At 34.5% G+C, this 16,528-nt stretch overlaps 2 protein-coding genes across 2 annotated transcripts; both read right to left on the minus strand.

The window, feature by feature from the left end:
• LOC120332056 (uncharacterized) lies at nucleotides 1-4,868 on the minus strand. Its single transcript, XM_039399262.2, has one exon. The coding sequence runs from the start codon at nucleotides 4,858-4,860 to the stop codon at nucleotides 2,899-2,901; it is 1,962 nt and encodes a 653-aa protein (XP_039255196.2). The 5' UTR covers nucleotides 4,861-4,868; the 3' UTR covers nucleotides 1-2,898.
• Nucleotides 4,869-4,936: 68 nt separating this feature from the next.
• Nucleotides 4,937-7,494, minus strand: LOC120347536 (uncharacterized). The gene has a single exon (XM_039417554.2). The coding sequence runs from the start codon at nucleotides 7,385-7,387 to the stop codon at nucleotides 6,503-6,505; it is 885 nt and encodes a 294-aa protein (XP_039273488.2). The 5' UTR covers nucleotides 7,388-7,494; the 3' UTR covers nucleotides 4,937-6,502.
• Between the last annotated feature and the right edge of the window lie 9,034 nt (nucleotides 7,495-16,528).

Genomic DNA, 16,528 nt, shown 5'->3' on the forward strand with positions numbered 1-16,528 from the left:
TTTCGCAGTTACTATGATGAATAACCAAAGTAAACATAAAACTAAATTTTGTGATTCACAATGTCTATAAAAGTCTGCTGAAACAACACTTATAGTGTTATCTCCCATTTAAGTTTCAGTTTTAATATTTTAGAATGCCGCTTTCCAATCAAGAAATTCGAGTTGCGGATTTACCTCTTTATTAATTATTATTTTTAGTATTTCGTCGCCGATGACTATAATATGATAACATGTTTTTTTACATTGAACTCATAATTCCCCACGAGAACAAAAAAGCAATTATCGTTGTCATTGTGGAACAATACACGTATATGTCAATGGAAATTTTTGATTTAGGAAGAATAAACATCGGCGTAAAGATGTTTAAGGTTTAAAACACGCCATACTGACGAAAACAATCGGCGATTGTAACAAAATGCAATCGCGCGCGTTTTTAGCGCTTTTTAAGTCTTCCAAAAATGTCAAAAGGGAAAAGATTCGACCCCTAATTTATTAATATGTTTGTCAAGTGTCAAATTTATAGCTTTAGTATATATAATTTATCTTTGAAATTTAGATTCATTTATGACTTGTATTAACCCTATTAAAAAGGTGTTGCATTCAAATTAAGTAAAGTACTTTTAACTTACTCAGGAATATTAATTGGAAAGTAACAATTTTAACATTTATTTTGGGGCTCCGTGAATAATGGTCAACCTTTTCAAGGGCTCCGCAACATCAAAAGTTTGAGAACCCCTGAATAGATAACTATCTATCCAGCATTTAAAAGTCCACTTAGCAAGCAAAAACACATGATTTAAAAGGTTTGGTATTCAGATATATCTAGCCGCAAAGTACGGTGTATATCTGTCCCGCAAAGTATATATCTATCCCAACCGAGAACATAACGTAAATTCCATCTCTATAATTAATGCGCATTACATATCTAACTTAATTGTTGGAAAATTTGAAAATGCATGGGACTTATACCAGTGGGAAACAACATCTTTGAGACATCGAAGATCCCGTAACTATTCCGGCCAGTCCCAAATGATACATCTATCCTAACCCAAAACATAGCTTAAATTCCACTTAATGGAAATATTTTAACCCGATCATTCTGCATTAAATATCTACTTTATTTCAGAACCGTGGGCAAGCGTTGGGTAATTCGGATAAGTGTGTTAAGTGTGGGATACAGGAGATTTTATATTTGTTTTAATATAATGGAAAGCTGCAGAAATGACATATTATCGTGGATGCAATTATTTATACTAAAATTAGAGGAAAGCATGGAGTACCCACAAATAATCTATTTTAACAATCTTATATAAGTAACAAATCACATAAAATTTTTCTCTGTTTGAAAACTGCCAAATATATTTCTATAATTTCGAATACTGTCAATTAAAAAGAAATATGAAAGTTCAAAAACTCGGAACATAATCTGATGAGGCCATTAAAAGTTAATATGCAACTATAAATATACTTTTTGCAATCTCGGTTTTAAACTAAAAAATTGCAAAGTGGTTGCTTTAGGGCAGGTGTGTGTGCAACCAGGGGCCCGCGAGCCAAATGCGGCAGACTAGAAAAAATTGTGTTGCCCACGGTGAAGTGCTAATTTTGAATGATGTGTGGGACACGAAATAAGTTTTTAATTTAGTTTAATCAGGTATGTAAGAGTAATTCTAATTCCTTTTGCGTTGCAAAGTCTATACCGGCATACAATTTATTATCCAAATCTATGAGGTTACAAAGTCCTAACTAATAGCTAAGCTTGTGCGAAACTAACAACGCATGTCATAATATCAATACCCAAAATTTTTGTGCTTGCATCTACTAGGAAATCCATGTTGGGTCCCGCGGTTTCGCCCAGCTATTTGTATATGGCCCTACCGTAAAAAAGGTTGCACACCCCTGCTTTAGGCTATGCATTTAGGTTTATGGGTTGAACGACATGTTGAGACATTGTGAATATGAAGCCTGTATGTCCCGGTGGGTGTTGGTGTATAATGGTGGGGTGGCCTTCTGTCATTGGATGAGGAAATACTTGTTATGGAGGAAACAATTACAGCTTTCTGTGCAACAGGGATTCTGCGTACCATCATATATTAACCATTTGCAAGTCAAGAATATGCAAACTGCGAAGTATAACTTCAACGCTTCAAGTCCATACAAAAGTTATTTGCGTACTGTGCTTGGCTTCACATGGGTTGAGGAAGTTTATTACTGGGCGTAGTACCTAACCGTTGAGTGGGTTGAAATTTGTTGTAGATTGTCCACGTGTACCATATTCAATCCTCACATATCCATAATCAGGGTTATGAGCCATCGTTTCGACAAAGTTGAGTGCGTATCACTGGATTGTCAACTCTTCTTCAATACACAAGACTTCAACCAGTTTTGTCTTTGTGGACAGATTAATGGCAACCTATGTATTTTAATTTATATCTCTGAGAAATTAATAATTAATATGTGCATATTCATTAGATATTCACACAATTGAATTGAAATATTCAGAACATTATGGTGATTAAAATTGCACAATCGAACAAAAACTATAGATGCTTGGAATAACGATGTCAAAAATCAAACAATTTTTACAAACAAAAAAATTAAGTCTTTTTAAAGCAAACAGAATTTTCATGAAATCTGACTTTAACAATGATTGAGTAGAATTTCAATTCAGAACATTTAAAATAATGAAATAAATATGTATATACCCGTAAGTACAAAGAAATAACCAAATCTTAAATAGACAGATATTTCATTTTTTGGTCAGGGCTGTGAAGATAGAGTCAAGTTTTGGCATGTTGTGAGTATTTTATTGATATGATCAATAGGTGAGTTGATACAGTCAGTATATACAAGCCCATTTAAAGCATACTTCATCATCAAATTTTATCACTGATTACTCATTTATTGAGTAAAGCAACAGCAATAAATCCAGTCCACCTCAGGCCGATCCATTTCACAGACTATTTTCCATTCACCAGTTTCTTCATTGAATGTTTCAATAGACTCCTCAGTCAGGCCTTGAGCACCACCGACTGCAAACATTTTATTATCAACAACACATGCACTGAACAAACCTCTATTCATCTTCATTTTTGCAATTTCTGTCCATGAGCGAACGACAGGGTTATAACATTGAACAAGGTTGTGAAATCGATATCCATCAGAACCTCCCAGTACATAAACCATACTTTGAAAAACGACTGCTGCACTATTATATGCTGCTTGAATCATCTGTGGCAGGGAAGACCATTTCTTTGTTCCAGGATCGTATACATTTGCTTTTTTCATTGTTGACCAACCTCCCATCGCCCATATAAACTCATCAGAGGCAGCAGCACAAAAACCAAAACTAAGTTCACATGCAGGCAAATTCTTATCCCATCTGTCTTTGGCAATGTCATATCGCACTGTATGCTGATCAGGGCTGATAATATAAATCCCATCTCTGAGATAAACCATCTCATCCCTCTCATCACTATTCCTTTCAATCTTGGTCTTCTTAATCCATCGACCATCTTGTAGCAAAGACAATTCATTCCCATCTGAAGCATACAATCGTCCCTCAGCATTGACAAGATGAATGCCAACATCATAATCTGACTGCAAACTAGACCATTGATTTGTTTTGAGATTCAGAGCCTTTATACCAGTCTTTGATGAAACAGCAATATGTGGTACTTGTTTAGGTACAGAGGTTCTAGCATAAACAACATCAAGCAATAAATCTTTGCATTTATGCGACTCTTTAACCAGAGATTCATTCCTGACTGTTTGTTGTATAAAATCATAAGAAAAATCCTCAAGTTTTATCAACTCGAACAAGTCTGAAAAAACTTTCTGATGACGACGACTTTGTTTGGCCCATTTCAGTGCAGCTTCCCATTTGATTTTCTCTGAAGAGTACTTTGTTTCCTGAGATTTGAACAAGAAAAAAATTTCATTCTTTTCCAACTCGACAAATTCATCCATTGGTACAATCTGTTCAAAATTCTCAGCCATGTATTCTTTCATTATTTTCCTGACACTCTCTGAGCAAACTTTGTTTTCGATCCGATTAATTTTTCTTAAAATGAATAAACTATCGAGGGACAAATTCTCTTTCAACCCATCGATATTCGAAAGCAATTTTTTGATGACAAAACTTTTTGCATCTGGAGAACTTTCTACCAAAGAATCATTTAGCAGATCAGTGAGCAAAAATTTATAAGGAAACTCTCCAAAATGCAAAGTCTCCATTAATTCTGATCCAATCTTTTCACCTTTGTTTGAAATCCATCTTCTCACAGCATGCCAAAGTACTTCATGCTTTTTATCCATCTTTTGCAGATAAAATATGAGTTCTTCTTTGCTTAGATGTAGAAAATCTTCACCTAAAATCAGAGACTCAAAATTCTCCACAATGAATTGTTCAGCAATGGTTTCTAGCTCTGTACAATCATAAAGTCTTGCCAGCCTGACCACTAGGAAGCAATGCTGCACTGACAGATTATTTTCCATGAAATTAAAGCATATACTTGATAATACATCAAGCTGCATTAAGTGAGAAGCATACAAAGTATTCTCAACAGATTCCATGGATGGATTTGCTTCACCGGTATACATGAAATCTACACACTGCCCTACAGCATCAGCACAGATGTCTTTCATAATGGCAAAACCATTTCGAGCCTCAACCATGTTACTTGAAAACATGCCTTTGAAGAACTTTGATACTGCGGCAAGCAGGTCCCGATGGACTTTGAAAGATTTGTCACCAACTGTGATGGTGAAGTTACAAATGCAGTCAGATTGTTTTAGTTCATTGAATGATGATAGTACATTCAATGAGTGGGTAATCTTTGCAGATTTTTTAAAATCAGCCATGTTCTGTACCTTTTACTGATAAACAATAGCTATAAATCACAGCGAGACGCTGATGTAACTTGACTCCGTAATATTAAAAAAATAAATATACAGTTAAAGATTTAGGGTGACAATACTATAATATTTTTTTAATATTTGAATCTTGATAATTTATCGAAGTTTACAAAAGTTAGGCAAATTCAAACGACACAAAAATCAACTCCTATTTGTTATACAATGAATATTCTCTACTTCTGCTCTGTACCAAGGATCAAAACAAGCAGCCACTGATATGTAACAGTATTTAAGGCGCTATCATTTTTTGAATCTTGCCAACAAATTTTTTTCATGCATTTTTATGTCAGTAACGCTGGCCTCCTCCGCACAGGGGGTAAAATGGTATTTGTAACATTAATGAAAAAAGGATTTTAACCTAAATAAAGAATTGATTTGGACGTGTAAGAATATAACACGTCGATATAGAAAAATTAAAATTTATTTAACTGGGCCAGCTCCTCAAGTTTGGGGGAGCCAGAGGGCATTCAATTTTAACTGAGATGTGCAGTCAACACAGTTGAGAATAATGCCGCTAAGCAATTACAACGTTAGCAAACAGTATTATTAAAAATTGTACAAAAATAACAAATAATCGTGCGAGGAAATATACACTATACAGCAGAGATGGGCACGGTTTTTGGATCAGGTTACAAAAATTTTGCCAATCTAGACTGGCAGGCCATGTAAGCATGCCGTAAAGAGTTAAATTTTATGAACAATGTTTACAAAAGCAACAGTGGAAAACAATAAACCTCATGCCAGAACAAAATTTAATCGCAATCTCAACAAATTCCTTGAGCTATTTTTAACTAAAACATCAAAATTTTGTTTCAGTTTGGTTGTGGCAGCATCAGGCAGGCCAGATTGAATTACCCAGTGGGCCATATTTGGCCCGCGGGCCGTACTTTGCCCATGTCTACTATACAGGGTGTCCAAAAATTCTCGCCAGAGTTTGTAGTGGTAACAATTAAAAATTCTTTGTCATTGTTTATCAATGGATCTTATTGTGCTTGTAGTTCTTACCATTTATCATATACCGTAAATGAAAGGTAATTAGCAGGCAAAGAGCGATTTTCAAGGTCGGATTGTTCAGATTGTATTGTTTAGCACAGTGGTCCCAGAAGTAAAATTAGAATAGCCAGAATTTGAGCGGAGCGCCCGCAAGGGGCTGATACCGGTATATTTGAATTGTTGAAGAAAAAAGGAGAGTGTGCAACGTGCCGATATTAAAGTGTTACGAATATACACATGCTTTATTAACAATTGGAGCTATCTAGATTGCAGAAAAAAATGTGATTGTTACAATTATTTCACTCAAGTTCGGCAGGCCATATTAAATCTTTCACAGACTGTAATTGGCCCACTGCTTGGGAACCACTATTATAGACTCTTGGACAGTCAGGACAGAGTACACCTCAGGTTGCTATATAGCTAAGATTGGTGCTCATGCTCAATAAACAAAAATATGAAACAAATATATTCTAAATATTTTACTTTGAAATGGAACAAAATATAAACATGAATGATTGAATAAATACCGTAGTTCATGATTATAATTGTGTGATATGTGTTGGATTCGAAAAAGTAATATTTACACCACAACCTGTCAATTCAGCAATGGAGGATTTTGCGACGAATGAGCAGTGTATTCTGGTGGGTTAAGCTGTGCCTCTTGCTCTTTTGTCATTGGTTGGGTCGGTGGGTAGGGCGAAACCCCTTCAGTTTGTTGAGGCATTTGGTTAGCATTATAATAAGAAGGTCCAGGCATCTGCAGTGCTGGGTAGTTTTGGGGAACATTGACTGGAACCATCATATACTGACCATTTGCAAGTTGAACCATTTGTGGCTGTGAAGTGTACATCACAACACCTTGGTAAGGTTTCTTTATGCAACAAACACCAGCACAACAGAATAATGAATGTACAATACATATTACCATTCCTATAAATCCAATCACTGCTATAATGCTGTGTAAAACAATATAACCAACAGCAAATTCTTTAGGTTCCACAATTCCAGCACAAATACTAGATATTATACATAAAGTTGCCATAAAAAAAGAAGCAACAATGGCAACAACCATATTAGCAACGTGCATGCAAACCGATGAATGCTTTCGAGCTTTTATTCCGAGTACACCGGGTGCTATTATAGCAGCTCCACACCATATTCCTTGTCCGAGATCATTCAGGGCATAACGGATTCTCCAATAATATGAACGCTCGTCATCAAAGTCATAATCCCGATATGTTGTTTTAGTTCGAGCAATTACCAATGTTGCAATACATAAAATAACAGACAACGACCCCAAGATGACTTCAGTAATTCCTAGGTTGAATAAAACATTTTTGTATTTCTCTCTTGGATTTGCACGGGAAGCTGGTTGCACTTGTGGTTGCAGAACGATGGATTGCGGTGGAACTGTCAATGATGATTGTACGGTTGGTGAAATAGTATTATCCAATGAGGCAAAATCAGAACTTTGAATCATCGTGAAATACAAATCTATATATCTACGTTTATTTGCCTCCAAAATCTAACATTATCTGAATAATTGAACAGTATAACAGAGACAGAATCTAGTTAAACCAATTTCAAGTTTTTATGTCCCACAAATACATTGTTTCTCAACCTGTGTTCAAACGAACCCCATACTTCTGTCTGGGGCCTTCTGTCTGATGCCTAGGCTATTAATGGTTTGCATTTCTATAACCTTGCACAAAATTAACTTCAAATGTTTAAGTAGTTTGGGTTCGACGGAAGCTTGAAGAATAGCATATGGGTTCGGCAGGTTCGCAAAGGTTAAGAACCATAGCACTGGTTTCACAATGCATTGTTAATTTACTTCGTAATCAGCATAAAGGTAATGAATAGAGATTATAAATATAAACAACAATACACTTTAGATCTTAGATATGATAACCAGGTCTATTTTCATTTAATCCCTCACAGTTCTGGGATTTCAATTATGCAGGCAATAATAAACTCGGAAACTCCTCTTTTACAAGACAGTAACTTTTTGAAAAATGATGCATAACGGCCCCCTTTCAATTTTTCCGATGACTCGCGGTCCACTGAAGAAATGAAAGCAAATAGCAACGCAGTATATCAAGCATTCCATCTATTGAATGACATTAAAACAGTTCAATGAGATGGCGCCTGCTTGGCTCCCACTGGTTCTCTTACCTTGGATTCTGTTTTGGATATTGCAACTCTCATATCGTGTCCCACTTATCTTATCCTTACCTTAATCTTATCCTTACCGTACAGAGGTACCGTCCGTAACTAGGCTATTTCCATACCGTACGGTACCGGTACAGAACATACGATACTGTACCCTAGCCATTGTAACAAGATCAGCGACTCTGGTTCGGCACGCGACAAATTAGTCTCGTAATGCTAATGCTATTTTCGCGGCTCTCAACGCCCAGTCTCCAACACTCCAATTCAGGGGTCTCAAACTCGCTGCCCGCGAGATGATGGTTTGTGGCCCACGCCTTGATATTAAAGTTTAATGTTAGTGCGGCCCGCAAGTCACTTAGCTCAGTTGGCATGATTATTGCTTTTAATGTAACAGCGTTTCCCAAACTGTGTTCCGCGAGCATCTCCCAATTGTTGAAAAAATGAAATTGGTCGCCATGGCGATCTGAGTATCATGAAGTTGCTAACCAACTGACCGTTTAAAATTGCGTCACTGTCGGCCTAAAGTGGACTAACTAAGTTAGGGTAGAGGCATTTTCGTTAACCGTTGGTTTAGCTTTTTGACTGTTAACTTTTGGTATTGTTAAAGACAAACAAGTAAATCTGAAGAATGAATGCAAAAGGTGACCGTTCTTCCTCCATCTCTACCTGGTTTTACTTTAAAATTCTGAAAGTTTGTCGCGCATTTGCAACTCGCCACGGCGAAACCATTGGGAACCGCTACATTGCACCGTTTTTCTTTATCAATATAACCCTTTCAATTTTTGGTGTTCCGCGAGGAGATATGAAAACTGTAAATGTTCTGTGGTCTAAAAAGGGAAACTCTCACGTAGGGCAAAACAAAATATTTTATCATCTATTCCCTGAAAGGAATATCTGAATATGCGGTGCGGTAACCTAACAGTACCATACCTGTAGGCCTGATATTCGATCGCGGGACCGCCTGAAACAATTTAAAAACAGTGTTCCATGATTTTTGACGTCACAATCACTAACGCTTAGATTTATCTTGATACATTGTAACCATGTTTCCCATGTGGCAAAACATCACTGTCCATCGGCTAAATGCTTGATTGGAACATCAGCGCAACAGTTATTACAAGATAGAATTTTATAATATTGCACATCCCTAAACGTGTCGTTGGGACTGAAGTTTCAGTAAACAGAATGGTTGGTGATGAGCACAGACATTTTCAAAAAACTAGGAAATGCAATATTTCTTTGTTGGGCGTGGGAGCATCCCAACATGTTTTATCTGCACAATTAAAGTTGCAGTGCACAAGGAATACAATTTAAACTAATTGCTCAGCTTTTATTGTGGAAAACCTGATGCGGCCCGGACTCATTTGAGACTCTGCCCCAGCGGCCCCCAAGTATATTGAGTTTGAGACCCCTTCTCTAATTGAATAACATTGTTAGCAGGATACCGCGGCGGTGTGGCTCAACGGGCTAAGCGTTAGGAATTTACATAAATATGTAAATCCTATCCTATCCTACCTTTACCTTTTTTTTTTTTTTTTTTTTTTTGCCAAATAAATTCCAAAGCCAAACGGAATTTTCGTATATTAATTTTATTGTCGAATTAGTATAATTTGCACCCAATTAAAACAATTTCATAATTTCAAAACACATTGCCCACAAGTTCAATAATATATGTAACAATTAAAATATAAAACCATACCATTACCGGAGTTTTGTATCATATATAGTCCAATTTATATCCATTGAATATAGGTTAATCCATATTATCAGTCGTCATCCAATTCGTGCACACATTTTATATATAGTTACCAATAATTAATCGATTTAGTTAGTTTTTGCATGGAAATTAGAAAATAGAAAATTAGACAGAAAATCAGAAAACAGCCAAAGTGGGTTTTTTGGCATTTCTCTATTCACTATCTATGTATGAATTAAATCAAAATGATGCATAAATTTGGACATTGGAATCTTTTCATGTACTATCCATTTAAGTTGGTGTTGCATAGAAAATGTCAATGTCATGTCACATCATGATTGACCTATGTATGAGATCATCCATATGTTCATACAATAGTAAATCATTTCTTTCACTTGTTTTCATTAAATTTAAAACTCCTATCAGTTTACATTTGAATATTGAGCGCATACTACTTTTACTTTTAACTATTTCATCATATTTTACTGAATTTCTATATTCCCAAATTGTTGATTTTCCGCATATTATTGTGATTAATTTAGATTTGCATTCCGAATCATTTGCTAAAATAGTAATTCGATTATTTTCTACGCAGCACCATTGCCAGAAATCAACAGCCCATTGACATTCCAAAAATAAATGACATAAAGTCTCTTCAATATTACATTCACACATAACACATATACCTGGTTCATTCATGAACCAGTGTTTTATTTTATCCCCTGTTGGCAGTCCATTATGAATAACCTTCCAACACAACTCCTTATACTTATTTCCTATGTTAATTTTCCATATTTTGTTCCAATTAATGGACTTGGTTAGTTGAAATTTATTCATGATATATTCATTGTGATTATTCAAAAATGCACTGTTTTTCTTTCTTTGCAAAAGCTTATAAATTTGTTTAGTGGATAAGTCTTTCGACCCATTGTACCTATTGATAAGTAACCTCGTTGGACTATTTTCTCTATTTCTTGATAGGATTTCTCTCCATTCTATCGGAAGAGCTTCCCATACTTGCCTTAACTCATTTGAACACTTATTTAGTAAACTATTTCTCCTAAACGTATTCATTGTATTATTTTGTATTTGCGGATAAATTCTTTTGGATAGGCTATCAAACGTTTTGTCAAGTATATCACCAATTGTTATTATTTTTGCTTGGACCCAACTTAATTTTGCAGTTAGTTCAGTTTTATTCCTATCTAAGATTAATGGATTGTGCCAAATAATTTCCTGCGATATTTCTGCATAGTTTTGTGGTTGATTCCATTCTAATCTAATTTGTTTGAATGAATTAATAATACTGGTATAAAATTTTGGAATAGTTATATTAGTTTCCAATTTAAAATTCAAATGTAAACATTCTAAATTTCCTTTTGATAGCACTTCAAAATACTTATTCACATAAAATTTTGCTCTATTAGCCCACGGACTCATGGCCCCCTCAAGCAATTTTAAAATCCATTTTACTTGCAATGCCTTAATTTGATTCCTAACGTTCATCATTTTTATACCCCCTTCATTTTGTTCACTACAACTGATATTTCTACTGACCATTTGCGCTTTTTCATTCCAAATAAATTTCCAAATAATTACTTCCAATTTCTGAATATATTTTTCTGGCATAAATTCAAAACTGACCATGTACCATAATTTTGATAGTAGCAATGTTTTAGCTATAAGAACTCTTCCAACAATAGTTAGATTACGTCCTTTCCAAAGATTTATAATTTTTTGTATTTTTGCCAAAATGTTCAACCAGTTTTTATCTCTAGACTTATAGGTATTTCCAATATATATCCCTAATAATTTAATTTCCTCACGTTTTACAGTTATACCCTTATAGGTTTCATTCAACGGCCAACTTCGAGCAGTTCCACATATCAGTAGTGTACATTTGTTATTATTTATTTTAAGACCAGTCCCACGTTGGAATAATCCCATTAATTTTAACACTGAATCCACAGATGACAATGACTCAAGGGTTAGTGTTATGTCATCTGCAAATCCTTTATAAACTTCTCTTTCATTTATGCAGTTCTTAAATCCAATTATTTCTCTATCCTTTTTGATATTTGATGATATTAATTCTGAAATGAATAAATATAACAATGGAGAAAGGGGGCAGCCCTGCCTCACACCTCTTTGCATCCAAATTTTTTCTGTCAAATATCCATTCACATTTATTTTTGAAGAAGCATTTTTATACAAAGTAATTATCCAATTTATGAGGTTTTTTCCAAATCCAGATTTTTTTAATAATTTAAGTAGTATATTTCTGTCTGTCATATCATACGCTTTTTGTTGATCTATTGACAAAACAATTAATGGTAAATTTTCCTTATTTGCCCAAAATATGTCATCTCGAATGGAAATAAGATTTTCGTGAATTGATCTCCCTGGAACAAATGCAGTTTGATTGATGTCGATTATGTCTGGTAGTATACTTTTTATTCTGTTTGCAATTATTTTAGCTATCAATTTATAATCAAAATTAAGGAGAGTGATAGGCCGCCAATTTTTTATATCTTCCTTTTCTCCATTCTTATATATCAAGGTTATGACTCCTGTTATTGTATCTTGGGGCATTTCTTTCATTTTGTGGTAGCTTTTACATAACAGTAGTAAAATTGGTTTTAATTTGGTCCAAAATCTAGAATAAAATTCTTTCGTTAGACCATCTAAACCAGGAGCTTTATTTAATTTGAGTTCTGTCATGGCTTGTTCAATTTCATCATCCGTTATATCATTTTCCATATAATCTTTCTGTTCATTTGTTATTTGTTTATCATAATTATTAATCAACGTTTCCTGTATATTAATATCTATTCCAGTATCCTTGCTATATAACTTACTATAATAGTTAACAATTTCACACTGTATTTCACTTAATTCATGGATAACATTCCCATCATTTTTTCTTAGCGATTTGATCATTTTAGTTTTAGCTCTAATTTTTTCAAGATTAAAAAAATATTTAGATGATTTCTCTCCTTCCTCTGCCCATTTAATTCTAGACCGAATTATTGACCCCCTTGTTTTTTGTTTAATGTATTGTTTAATTTCTGCTTCTGTGTCCCGCAATTTGGTTTTAGTTTCTTCATCTTCAGCATATATTTCTATTTCTTGTAAACACTCCCTATATTGAATCATTAATAATCTTTCTTTTTTGTTTTCTTCATCTTTTTTTTTTTTGGAACAATAAATAGCCCATTTTTTTATTTTCCTTTTGCAATTATCCCAGTAATGTCCTCTTTCAGTTTCATCCAGATTTTTGATATCAAAATGCCATTTTTTTAATATAGCTTTTATACCTTGACAAAAATAGTCATAATCATTTAATTGGGAGTTATATTTCCAGTACCCTGGTCCCTGTTTTAAACCATTCATTGAAGATATTTTGAGATATACCGGATGATGATCAGACATGACAGTTTCTTGAATTTCAATCCTACTGACGTTTAGGGTTTGGCATTGCGAAATATACCACCGATCTAATCGACTCTTAGAGTTTAAATTTTGCATATTGTTGCTTTTTTGTATCCAAGTATATTGTTTTTTGTTTTCATTGACTAGTCTCCATATATCTACTAAACCTAATGTTGTAATAAATTCATTCAATTTTTTTACACTATTATCCTCTTTGTATCTTATATTGGGGTATTTATCGATTTTGTTCAAAACGCAGTTGAAATCTCCTCCAACATATATCCTATATTGGGAATTTGCGTCTTGGTTTATCCCAGTTTTCTATTTTGTTTTGTAATGCTAAAAAGAATTCACTTCTTTCCCTACATCTATTTGGGGCATATATATTTAGTAATGTAAAATGTTCGTCGAAAGACTTCCATCTCACTAAAATATATCGACCAAAATCATCTTTCTGTATATCATCAAAATTTGCGTCTATTTTATTTGATAACAATATCCCAACCCCACTAGAAAAATTAGAAAAAGTTGTCCAAATTGCATTACCCCCCCATTCTTTTGTCCATTTTTTGCATCGGTTTCACTGCCACAATGGGTTTCTTGAATAAATGTTATGTTTGCTCCTATATTCCTTACGTAGTCAAAAATTGATTTGCGTTTTTCAAAATTCCTCATACCATTAACATTATAAGTCAAGAGAGTAATTTGGAAGGTAAAATTCACGATGTCTGAATGTGGTATTACTAATTATTTTACAGCATATTCTAACCCCAAAATTTGCCCCCGCATTCGAAACAGTCTAATAAAAAAAATTATAAACGTACTAGCTATTCTTCTTGGTCCATGGAATCATTATACCAGTCTTGTTGTGTGTTTTTATCTGGGTTTTCCTCTATTTCCTGAGGTATGGTATCACAAGGTTCTGGATTTAATTGTGACTCTTCCACTTGAATTGTCTGTCCAGATTCTTGTGTATTGTCATTTTTTTGTTCTTTCTTTTTTTGTTTAAGTGTTTGAGTAGGACTCTTTTCATGATGTCTTTTAAGAATATTTCCTTTTCCTGTTCCACAAATATTTATCACTTTATTGATTTGTTCAATTACTTTTGTGACACCCTCTCCTTTTAGATGAATCATGTCTACTTCGAAATAGCTGTCGATAACTCGGTCCTCTGATATGCATTCTGGTGGATCTATATATACAACCTTCGCAGCCTCTGATTGTTTTTTAATAATGGCATTCAGTCTATCACTGCCATCATCCCCCTTGTTCCTTCCATTTTTAGGCACCATACCACACAGATACACATTTTCTGATATTTCTTTCGCTGTTTCAATTAAACGATCCAAACATTTTTTTGTATTGTCATATGGTTTTGATGATATTTCATTTGTTCCTGCATAAATAACTACTCCTTGATATTTCTCTTGATGTTTTTTGAGAGCAATTTCCAAGTTTGCAAACTTCCCTCCCTCTACATGAAGCGTTTTCACTTTAGTTTGATTAACCTTTGGTTTCATCCTTTTGACTTGTGAATCTCCAATGATTAGTATTTCTTTTTTCAGTTCCAAGTTTTTAGATGAAGTACTGGTGTATGGTTCCGCAGTCATGTTTGGCTGTTTTGAAGAATTGGCATTTAGTATTTTTTGTCTTTTTAGTTCCTCTCCAATCTCTTTTACCACTTCATTGTTATTTTGGCCTTTACCTTTACCTTTACCAATTTACGCCCTTTACCTTTACCTTTACCAATTTACGCCCTTCATCATTTCTGAACTTGTTTACCCGATCATTCGGGGAATACCCTCGAGTTACGTGGGTTCATCTCATATAACCTCGGTCTTGTTGGTAGTTCAGCTGCCAAATCCATATACACAAGAGATGATAGTTTCCTAAAAATTTAATTCTACCTTACAAATTTGATTAGATGTGTGTTGAAGTCTATTCATTGTTTTTTCTATTTCGTGTGTTATAATAATAATACAGTATATTAAATTTTTCTAAACTTTTCCATCGCAAAATTGCCGATGCTTATTTTGAACAATGAGCATATATACAATGAGTGGAAACTTTCAAATATTTGCTCATTAATCCATTGTGCCCTGCATTTTTTACGTCGTCCAGCTAAATGGTTCGTCGCATATGGAAAAAGCATATCGCTCGCTGCAAAAATCCTTTGCTTCGGCCGCGAAATTGGCCGTATTGAGGCTTGTAATTTTTCGATTCGTGTTCTGTTTTGGGTTTCGAAGTATGGTACGTTGAAAGCATACTAACTATGAGCATATGCTTATTGGGAATGCATATATATTAGGCAGAAAACGTAGCTATAGCACAGAATATGAAGTCAAGTGCGGGTATCTAATTATAGCATGGGATTTAGGTACATATTTATCCAGGGGAAAGCAATGGCGATAAGAAGGCCTAAATGTATGGCGAACCACGGCTTCTCACAATCATAGTTTATAAGGTGCTACATACGAATCCCCAGGGCTCCCCTATTTAAATTACTCTGTCAGTCTGGGATATCTTGACATTAAAAACGAAGACAAAAATTCGAAGAATAGCAGGGAATCGGCTTTCCTCTCCACCTGGGTAAATATGTTAACCCCATTCTATATCAATGAATACAATGCCCCCACGTCCCCCTTTACATGGGTCGCATTCCGTTTGAGAAACTTTTTCATGCGAAACTTCTTCCACAATAAAGCAGCATCGTCGTTTTACGGTCGCGCATTATGGTTTCGTCAAAACGATATTATTATGTGTATTATCACTGCAGCACAATTAAAACGTCAGGCTTTTTTTTATCTTTACGACATGTTATCTTTTTTAGTTGGCGCTAATGATGATAAATAAGAATGCGTGATTGTTATTCAGTAACGCGCATGTAACCGTCGTTTAGGGCGTTCAAAATGAAAGAAGGGTTATAAGCTAATTTAAGGACATTCTCTTTTATTTTAATACAAATACAGGGCGCATTAAAAGCAAAATAGAATTTATTAACCTAAATTTACAACGAGTTACGTAAAATTTACCAACGGCTATCGCCAACAGGCAGAAACGATGAATGTGAGAATTTTTTGTTTTGTTCCATTTTTGCGCCATCATATTTTTCAATTTCTAATTTTGCGTAAATCGCGTTAACATCGTTTTTGTAAATTTTGAAAACGTTGAATCAGATAAGCAAGGCATATGAATAAGGTATTCTATGCAAATTTCCCGAGATATTGTGGAGAAATAATATTTTGACCCCGTAGAAAAGCCATTATTGCTGATTTATTCACGTGTTAAGTATCAGTGTTTGAAACCAAAGCTGAGTTACGT

This window comes from Styela clava, chromosome 11, assembly GCF_964204865.1.
Source record: "Styela clava chromosome 11, kaStyClav1.hap1.2, whole genome shotgun sequence".
NCBI lineage: Eukaryota > Metazoa > Chordata > Ascidiacea > Stolidobranchia > Styelidae > Styela > Styela clava.

Bases quoted from the DNA above. Each gene is read 5' to 3' on its own strand.
- LOC120332056 (XM_039399262.2), bottom strand. From the start codon at position 4,860: ATGGCTGATTTTAAAAAATCTGCAAAGATTACCCACTCATTGAATGTA.
- LOC120347536 (XM_039417554.2), bottom strand. From the start codon at position 7,387: ATGATTCAAAGTTCTGATTTTGCCTCATTGGATAATACTATTTCACCA.